Raw genomic sequence first — 10,457 nt, forward strand, 5'->3', positions numbered from 1 at the left:
CAGACCTAAAGGTCTTTTGATTTGAAACCCTTTTCCTGAGCCAAACCCCATAAAAGCCTCACTTCAACCTCACCTCCTCCCATAACCTCGGATCCCACAGGAAGATTGCTGCCCCTTGTTGTTCCTCAATAAACAGTCCTGTTTTAAAAAATATTCTGATATTCAACTCCAAGAAGGTTTTTTTACAAAAAAAAAACAGCATATGTTTTTATCAGATATATCTACAGTTTACAGCTTACCTCTTTTATCAAGATATGTTTGGGGAGGGGAGATGATTAAAGTGAGGTCTGTAGCCTGGGCAGTTCTTAGATAAATCTATCTGGGAGAAAGATGAGTGTTTTAAGATTAAATGATTTTCTATCAAAGTAAATTGCCGGGCTGAGAATGTGGCTTAGTGGTAGAGTGCTTGACTAGCATTCATGAAGCCCTGGGTTTGATTCCTCAATACCACATAAACAGAAAAAGCCAGAAGTGGTGCTGTGATTCAAGTAGTAGAGTGCTAGCCTGGAGCAAAAAGCAGCTCAGGGACTGACTGTGCGCAGGCTCTGAGGTCAAGCCCCAGGACTAGCAAAAAAGAAAAAAGAAACAAATAAATTGTCTTGATGAAATCTGCTCTACTTCTTGTATGCCTATTAATTTTTGACACTGGAGAGTCCATGTGTGTTTCTTACAGAGATAAGAGTCTCATAGACTTTTCTAGCCCAGGCCTGCTTCAAATCTCAACCTCAGATCTCAGCCTCCTGAGTAGTTGGGATTATAGGCGTGAGCCACTGTCTCTTGGTCCGCACATACTTCTGATGTTCTACCTTGCCATGACTCAGAAAACAACCTCTGTGGACAAAAGCCTCTAAAATAATAAATTCTTCCTCTAGATTGAAATTATCATTGGCATTTGGCTATAATGAAAGTCAGCTGACTGCATCATAATTCCTGAGTGTCACAAGCTCTGAAAACTTGATATAAGTGTGCCATGTACCGGTGACAGAGACAACCTATAAGGATATTGTAAAGTTGCCAATAAGGATATTGTAAAGTTGCCAATAAACCTTGATCATCAAGTTGGACTTCTGCTCTGTTTGACTAAATAACTGATTCATACTTATAATTGAGACTGCTCAAGTGTGATTCAGTTATAAAACATCAACTTAGTGAGTGTGAAACCCAGAGTTCAAATCCTCTAGTACCAGCAACATGGGAAGAGTCTAAAGTTGTGTAGACCCCCATGGAGCAGTTCAAGAGTATCAAGATGCTGGCCATTGGATTAGCCTTTCTGGCTTGGGTGAGTACTTCTCTTGCCTTCCTTCTCTTTACTTGCTTGTTTCTTCTCTTGGGTTTGGATTGTTTAAATGATCTTGTTAAGAAGAAGAGACTGAGGAAAGCTCTCAGTCTTCTTATCTCCACCCCTGGGTGATTTCAAGACCTGTAAATACACGGTGGAATGTCAGCCTTTGAACTAGGGTGACCAGGTTGGATCAAGAAATCTAAGACATAAACCCAGAAACGAGTTATTATAGAGAAATTGTAGAGAAAACAAGTAAGGGATTGACATTGCTTTTTTAAAAATTTTTATTGTCCTAAATACACATGAATTATATGATTTCACTTATTTGAAAAGAGAAATATCTAGAAAATGACTTTTGCCTAAAAGACAAAACCATAAAGACAGATCAATGGCTATGTAGGCTGCAGGTGGGAGAAGAGGACAGCTGAAAAGAAGGGAAGAAAGTTTTTAGGGTAAGAGACTCATTCTGTATCTTGATTGTGGTGGGGTTCCACAATTGTATATAATTACCAAAATTAGTCAAACGGTACACTTAAAATGGGTGAATTTCATTGCATGCAAAGTGTTAATTTTTAAAACACAAAAACAAAGTAACAGCATTCTACTGCACTAATTGAAACTAAATTGAGCTATTCTTTTTCTCAAAGACTTGGCAAAAGTTATTCCAATAATACAAGGTGTTAATCAGTACAATATTTCTATAGAGTAATTTGGCTTTGCATACTTAAATCGGTAAAGAATGACTAGACTTTTTGAATGAACTGATTGAGTTGTCATTATTTAAACAACAGGATGTTTTGCCTTGAAAATATAGACTTACCAGCACGACTATGTTTATTGCAGCACTATTTACTATAGCTAAGATATGGAACCAACCCAGATGCCCCTCAGTAGATGAATAGATCAAGAAAATGTGGTATATATACACAATGGAATTCTATGCCTCCATCAGAAAGAATGACATTGCCCCATTTGTTAGGAAATGGAAAAACTTGGAAAAAATTATATTGTGAAGTAAGCCAGGCCCAAAGAAACATAGGTCCCATGGTTTCCCTTATTTGCAATAACTAGTATATGTCTGAATCAAGCAGAAAAGGTCAGATAAGGTGATGTTACGGAAATGAACCCTAAGATATGTATTCAAATGTTTTTTTTCTTTCATGTGATTGTTTCTAACACATTTATAAGATTATTTCCTTGTTGCTTTGTATGTCCCTCCCCCACAGTATAACCCCTGCTTTCACTGTATTTCATGTCAGTATAATTTGTGGAGGGGAAGGGGAAAAACAAATCGTTTAAATAGGGATACAGGTGGACCCACTGCAACAATGAGATTTACAAGTCGTTATGCCGAAAGAACTTTACAACTTTGGTGCGGGGGGGGGGGGGGGGGGGGGGAGGGGGAGGATTGGGTGAGGGGCAGGGGGAGGATGGGAAGGGGAAACAAAGGAGAAGGCTACAATGCTTGATAAGAAATGTACTCATTATCTTGCCCTTGTACTTGTAACCCCTCTGTACAGTATTTTCACAATTAAAAAAATAATAAATTAAAAAAAAAGAAAATATAGACTTAAAAGGGCAGGTGCTGGTGCTTCACCCTATAATTGTAGCTACTCTCCTGGCTAAGATTTCAGGATTGAAGCCAGTTGGGACAGGAAAGTTGGTAAAAGACTCATATTTTCAATTAGCCAGAAACACACACACACACACACACACACACACACACACACACACACACACACACACACACACACACACACACACACACACACACACACACACACACACACACACACACACACACACACACACACACACACACACACACACACACACACACACACACCAGAAGTAGAGTTGTGGCTAAAGAGGTATAGAGCCAGTCTTGAGCTGTCTAAGGGATATAAGGGATAGCACCTAGGCCTGAGTTCAAGATCCAGTATCAGAACAAATATATATATATATATATATATATATATATATATATATATATATATATGATTTTGCTTTAAAAGTAAATGAGCTACCACATGAGTTGAGAAACTAGACTTGAAAGTAGTAAGTTTAACAGGAATTGAGTTTTACAGGTAAGTTTAACAGAGAGTTTAATAGGTTCAGTGTGTTATGAAATGGAGTCATTTTCCATACCATCTGTTAGGAATCTGAGTCAGTCATGAGTGTAAGGAAAGATCAAATGGATGAAAGGAGAGAAAGAGGTAGAGACCTTAACAGATCAGAGCAAACTGTAATCATTACTGCAGTAGAACTCCATGTGACACCCAGCAGGGTTGGAGAAACAAGGAGGGGGGGGATGTAATGTTTTTACATTTAAGGGAGAAAGTTTCTTTTGGATGTCTTTGTGTTTGTAGCAGATTGTATCCTGTCTTTGCAGCTGTGGCACATGGTGCACTTTCCAACAAGGTTGAGGGTGAAGTTTTGCTACAAATAACTCAAGGACAGGGATAAGATTCTGGGGAGGAGATTTTTAAGTGGGGGTCTCCTGGGGAAAGGGGCGTGAGGGTCGTCAGCAGGCCGTGGGAACAACACTGAATTGATTGAATTGTGAGAACAAAGCAGATTCCCATCACAGTAAAAGCACTGGTTTCATTTCCAAAGGAACTGTGAACTGTGTGAAAATGGGAGATGGACATTTTGGTATATGTGAGAAGAAGCAGTCTTTCCCACCCAACTAAAATGGCAACATGAATACCAGTATTGGTATTTCCTGGTATGGATATATCCTGGAATTGTTTGCCTATCTTCACTTTGTAAACTATCATGGGTGTTGTGATTAATCAGCCATGTCAATGGTCTGTGTCAAAGGAGTTAAAGAATAGAAACACACACATGTACCCTCATTGGCTTGAGTTGGAACTTTGAATTGGATTATAACCATCAGCAACCCTGTTTCCAGCCAGCCATGATGAGAAGGATGTGTGCTTCTGCTCCCAAAGGACAGCTCCCTCACTCCCAGTAGGGATCTTTCACTGACTGTCAAAGTGCTTTCCAACTTCCTTATATTACCCACATCATCTCGTTTATTTATTTATTTTTTTCATCTCGTTTGTTAAAATTGTGAGTCTGACTCCTTAGCAACAAGGAGAAGGGACATCAGCACCCCTGAGGTCATAGATAAACCCTGCCACAGGTGCCCAGCTAGCTCTGGGGAGAGTGGCACAACAGCCTTCAATGATCTCTATTTTTGGGCTGGGAAGGTGGCTCAGTGGTAGAGCGCTTGCCTTGCATGCCTGAGGCCCTGGGTTTGATTCTCCCCAGCACCACATAAGCAAAAAGGAAAAAAGCCAGAAGTGGCACTGTGGCTCAAGTGGTACAGCGCTAGCCTTGAGCTGAAGAGCTAAGGGACAGCGCCCAGGCCCAGAGTTCAGGCCCCACGACAGGACCCAAAAAAAAAAACAAAACAAAAATGCTCTATTTTTTGTGAGTCTATTCGTTTCAGACACCAGAAAGTCCTTGTGTGTTTTCCACTGTGCAGTGGTCAATATTTTTTTCTTTTTAGATGTTAAATTATAACTATCATATATGAAAAGCACACATAAAAACTGTAAGTGCTCAATAAAAATCAAACACACCATATCTAGATACCAAAATGTAAACAGAAATAGAAGTAACTAGCAGGAAGCTCCTCTTAGGCCCTCATTTTTGTCACTACTGCCTTTTGTTTTTCTTTCCAACGTGGCAACACCTGACTTAGTACATTTTTGGGGCGGGGGGGGGGGGGCAGGGATGGTCTGGTTGTGGGGCCTGAACTCTGGGCCTGGGCGCTGTCCCTCAGCTCTTCAGCTCAAGGCTAGCACTCTACCACTTGAGCCACAGCGCCACTTCTGGCTTTTTTCTTTTTGCTTATGTGGTGCTGAGGAATCGAACCCAGGGCCTCATGCATGCAAGGCAAGTGCTCTACCACTGAGCCACCTTCCTAGCCCCAACACCTGACTTAGAGTAGTATAGTTTTCACCAGTCTTTGGATTTCATAGAAATATAATCATAATGTGCCAGGTGCTGGTGGTTCACACCTATAATCCTAGCTACCTGGTAAAGAAGCCAGCCAGGGCAGGAAAGTCCCCGAGGCTCCTATCTCTAATTAACCACCAGAAAGCTGGAAGTTATGCTGTAGAGCTCTAGCCTTGAGCAGAAAAGCTCAGAGACAGCACCCAGGCCCTGAATTCAAGCCCCATAACCAACAACAACAAAAAAGAAAAGAAATATAACATGTACTTTTTATGTACCATATTTTGTGATTCTTCTATGCTATTGTGTGACACTACTATCTGTTCATTCCCATTTGATGACAGTATTTCAATAGATATAGTTCAATTTGTCTATTATACTATTTATCACTTGAACTGTTTGTGGAGTTGTGCATTATATTTTTTGTACTAGTACTCAGGTCTTGCACTCTCAATTGACTTTTTTCACTCAAGGCTGAAACTCTACCACTTAAGCCAGACCTCCACTTTCAGCTTTTTGGTGGTTAATTGGAAATAAGAATTTCATGGACAGCCAGGCACTGGTGGCTCACACCTCTAATCCTAGCTACTCAGGAGGCTGAGATCTGAGGATTGTGGTTCAAAGCCAGCCAGGACAGGAAAATCTGTAAGATTCTTATCTCCCAATGAACCACCAGAAAACCAGAAGTGGTGCTGTGACTCAAAGTGGTAGAGTGCTAGCCTTTCGTGAAAGAGCTCAGGGACAGTGCCCAATCCCATGGACTTTCCTGCCAGGCTGGCTTTGAACCTCAATCTTAAGATCTTAACCTCTTAAGTAGCTAGGATGACAGCTGTGAGCCACAGATGCCTGACTGAGGTACTCCTTTCAAATGTAGGTAGTGGTGATTCAAATGTCAGTGACTGACAAAACAGTACTGGGCAGGCAGGATTCTTGGGTGTTACCCAGTAGAGGGAACCAGCTTTGATGAATGGAAATCCCCTTCAAAGAAGGAAACTCACGCCACTCACAAACCTCTCTCTCTCTCTCTCTCCCCACCCCCTCACAGATACTCTATATCAAGATGTTCTGGCCTGACACCACCGTCTACCGACCTCCAAGACCCTATCTTGTTTCTAAAAATACCTCACCCCTCTGGGACTCTCTCCCTCAGGAGCTCACCAACCTGACCAGTCTTCTCTACTGGCCTCGAACCCCAGAAGATGGGAAGGATCTTTTGGCTTCCACCAGTCCCCAGACCTCCACTTACCACCTGAGGGGTCCTACCCAGGTCACCTATGTCCTGGGGGACCACCTAGAGGCTATCCTTGTAGCCAGGGACCACAGGGGCAGGCCCAAGACCCACGGAGGGGATCTGTTTCAGGCACGGCTCCTAGGTCCAGAATTAAGAGCAGGGGTGCCAGGAGATGTGAAGGATCTAGAGAATGGCACCTACCTATTGTCCTTCCCCCTGCTCTGGGCTGGGAGGGCTCAGGTGCAAGTCCGACTGATCCATTCCAGCGAGGCAATTGGGGTTCTGCGGAGAGTCTGGAGAGAGAACCAGGCCACGGTTAATTTTAGAGGCTATTTCCGGGGGATGACAGGACCTGAAGAGATTGCAATTTGTAATGTTGATCCCCATGCAACCGGAACTAAAGGGTCTACCTGCCAATACAGGGATGTGGTTTCTGGCGAGCTCTGGTTCTGTGCTGCGCCCCCTACCCTCCCCTGTAGCTCCTTAGTTGGTCATTCAAGTGGAAGTTATCTGAAGGTGACCACACACCAAGAGGACGCATTGCTGGCATGGTAAGACACCAAGAATCTGGGATAGGTCAAATCTATACCACATCCTGTCCTCTCAATACCACCCTCATGCCCACCACCATTTATTTATTCCCTATTCTCATTCATCACATTGTTAGTTGAGCACCTACTGTGTGAAGACAGGGCTACATAGACATAGACCACTGGTCAGGCTATTTATTTAGAGGCTAAGCTAGGGCTTAAAGGATCTTGGGCTTAAAGAAAAAGAAGAGATGAAGTGTTCAGGACAGAGCAAATCATCTCAGGGCAAAAGTGGCTTGAGTGCTTCCTTTATTTCTTTAGATTTCTGTCTTCACTTAGATTTTAATCTGACACTTCATTGTTATTTAGTTAGATCTTTAATTATTTGGCCAAGCATGACAACACATGCCTAAAATCTCTAGCTACTCAGGAGACAAAATCAGGACATTCACAGTTTGAAACCAACACAAACTCTCCCCCACTCCCGCCCCCCCCCCCCCCGCCAAAATAACACCCATCACTCACCCAACAAGTCACCCATGGTGGGTTGTGTCTAAGCAGGAGGCCATAGATAAGAGCATCAAGCTGGGCGCTGGGGGCTCGTGCCTGTAATCCTAGCTACTCAGGAGACTGAGATCTGAGAATTGTGGTTCAAAACCAGCCCAGGCAGGAAAGTCCATGAGACTCTTATCTCCAATTAACCACCAGAACACCAGAAGTGGCGCTGTGGCTCAAGTGCTAGAGCATTTGCCTTGAATTGAAGAGCTGAGGGATTGTGCCCAGGCCCAGAGTTCAAGCCCCATGACCAAAAAAAAAAAAAAAAAGAACATCAAAGGTGGAGGCCGCCCTTGAATAAAAATGCAAATCCTATCTAAAAACAATTTAGGCAAAAAAGAGCTGGAGACATGGCTCGAGTGGTAGAGCACCTATGTAATGAGTGCAAACCCAGGGTTCAAACCCCAGTACTCTGCCCCAAATTTTTTAAATTATTCATGATGACATAACATTTTAAAAATTGGGGAACTCTATTGTACATTTCAATAGTTTTTTTTCATTTCCAGAATGCTATACATTTAGTATGTGACTATTTGGAATTGACTGAGAAACCTCCAAGTTCTTACATATATCAATAATTTATTCCCGGGCATGGTGACAAACACTTGTAATCCCAGCTACACAGGAGACAGAGATAAGAAGATCATGGTTCAAGGCCAGGATGGATGAACGTCTAGGACTCTATCTGAAAAATAAACTAACTCTGGCCAACAGTGACTCACACCTGTAATCTTGGCTACGCAGGAGACTGATAGCCAGAGGATCATGGTTCATAGTCAGCCCAAATAGAAAAATCCATAAGATTCCACCTCCAAAATAATCAGCAAATATCCAGGCTGGATGAACTGACTCAAATGGTAGAGTACCTGCTGAGAAAGCATGAAGTCCTAAGTTCAAACTTCAGTGCCAAAAAAAAAAAAAGAGTAAAGCAAAAACACTGAGAGGGCTAGCTGTGTACCAGTGGCTCATGCCTATAGTGCTATTCAGGAGGCTGAGATCTGAGGATTGTGGCTGGAAACTACTTGGGCAGAAACGTCTATGACAGTCTTATCTCCAATTAACCACCAAAAAGCCAGAAGTGTCGGTATGGCTCAAGTGACAGAGTGTCAGCCTTCATAGAAGAAGTCAAGCAAGAGGGTGAGGCCCTGAATTCAAGTCCCAGCACCGGCACACACACACACACACACACACACACACACACACACACACACCTGCGGGTCATGGTTCAAATGGTAGCGTTGAATAATCAAAGTAAGGACAGGTAGCATAAGGCACTGAGTTCAAATCCCAGTAGTAGCAAAAAATTATTCCTCTTTCTCACTGAATTTCTTTTTTTTTTTTTATACCAGTACTGGGGCTTGAACTCAAGGCCTCATGATCTTGCTTAACTTTTCTCCTCAAGACTGGTGCTCTACCACTTGAGCCATATCACCATATCCAGCTCTTTGTTGGTTAACTGGAGATAATTGTCTCATGGACTATTCTGCCCAGGCTGATTCGAATTGCAATCCTCATAGCTCAGCTTTCTGAGTAGCTGAGCTTATAGTATGATTTTTCTCTAGTACTACACAACAGTTGTTTAATCATTCACTCATAGAAGGACATTTGATGTGTGTCCAGCTTTTTATTATTATGGGCAAAGGTTGAATCTTTATTTATAGGATTTTATATGCACATAACCTTTTATTTCTCAGTAATAAATGTTTGAATATAATTTCTCAGTTTTGTGATTGGTGGTTGTTTAGTTTTATAGTAAACAGCCATTTTGGGGAGGAGGGGGAACAGGTGGCCATATTGTATTTGTTTGTTTGTTTGTTTTTGTCAGTCGTGGGGCCTGAACTCTGAGCCTGGGCGCTGTCCCTCAGCTCTTCAGCTCAAGGCTAGCGCTCTACCACTTGAGCCATAGTACCACTACCAACTTTTTCTGCTTATGCGGTGCTGAGGAATCGAACCCAGGGCCTCATGCATGCAAGGCAAGCGCTCTACCACTGAGCTACCTTCCCAGCCTGCCATATTGTATTATAGTCCCATTAGTCATGTAAAAGGTCCAGTTTCTGTCAATTCTGCCCAGCACTTCATGCAAATACTACTTTTACTTATGTATTTAGTGGTGTTTGGGGTCTAACCTAGAGCCTTTGCACAGGTGAGGCAAGTACTCTTCTTCTAAAGCACACCCTCTCCACAAAGTATTTGTGAAATTACATAAGTAATTGAAGACTTCATAAAGTGATCTTGAGCTGTCAGATTAAAGCATACGTGAAGACAGGAATCTGGGTAAAAATAAAAGTATTCTAGTCACCTTGTCCTGTGATCACTTTTTTTTTCCTTCAAACTTAATTTTAATTTGTTTTGTTTTTAGCTATTTGAACTATTTGTTTTCTCTTTTCTTTCTTTCTTTTTTCTTTCTTTCTTTCTTTCTTTCTTTCTTTCTTTCTTTCTTTCTTTCTTTCTTTCTTTCTTTCTTTCTTTCTTTTTCTTTCTTTTTCTTTTTTTTCGTTGGTTGTGGGGCTTGAATTCAGAGCCTGGGTGCTGTCCTTGAGCTTTTTCACTTAAGTCTAGCACTCTACCACTTTGAGCCACAGCTCCACTTCCAGTTTTCTGGTGGTTAGTTGGAGATAAGAGTCTCACAGAGGGCTGGGAAGGTGGCTCAGTGGTAGAGTGCTTGCCTTGCATGCATGAGGCCCTGGGTTCAATGCCTCAGCATCACATAAACAGAAAAAAAAAAGTCTCACAGACTCACAGACTTTCCTGCCCAAGCTGGCTTTGAACCACAATCCTCAGATCTCATCCTCCTAAGTAGCTAGGATTAGAGGTGTAAGCCACCAGTGCCCAGCCTATTTGATCTCCCTCCACCTCTTTCTTTTTTGGGGGGGTGGGTCCGGTCATGGGCCTA

General features: G+C 42.3%; 1 protein-coding gene across 1 annotated transcript in view; it reads left to right on the forward strand.

Moving 5' to 3' along the window:
* The first annotated feature begins 1,120 nt into the window (after positions 1-1,120).
* The window catches only part of LOC138804832 (NXPE family member 3-like), a 16,176-nt gene continuing 6,839 nt past the window's right edge, over positions 1,121-10,457 (forward strand). Inside the window, exons 1-2 of the mRNA XM_069989333.1 lie at positions 1,121-1,279; positions 6,294-7,030. Of these exons, the coding sequence (XP_069845434.1) occupies positions 1,223-1,279; positions 6,294-7,030 (794 nt within the window). The 5' untranslated portion in view covers positions 1,121-1,222. The remainder of the gene's footprint in view (positions 1,280-6,293; positions 7,031-10,457) is intronic.

The sequence above is a fragment of the Dipodomys merriami genome, unplaced genomic scaffold (genome assembly GCF_024711535.1).
Source record: "Dipodomys merriami isolate MVZ:Mamm:240054 unplaced genomic scaffold, mDipMer1.0.p SCAF_373, whole genome shotgun sequence".
In the NCBI taxonomy this organism is placed as follows: Eukaryota; Metazoa; Chordata; class Mammalia; order Rodentia; family Heteromyidae; genus Dipodomys; species Dipodomys merriami.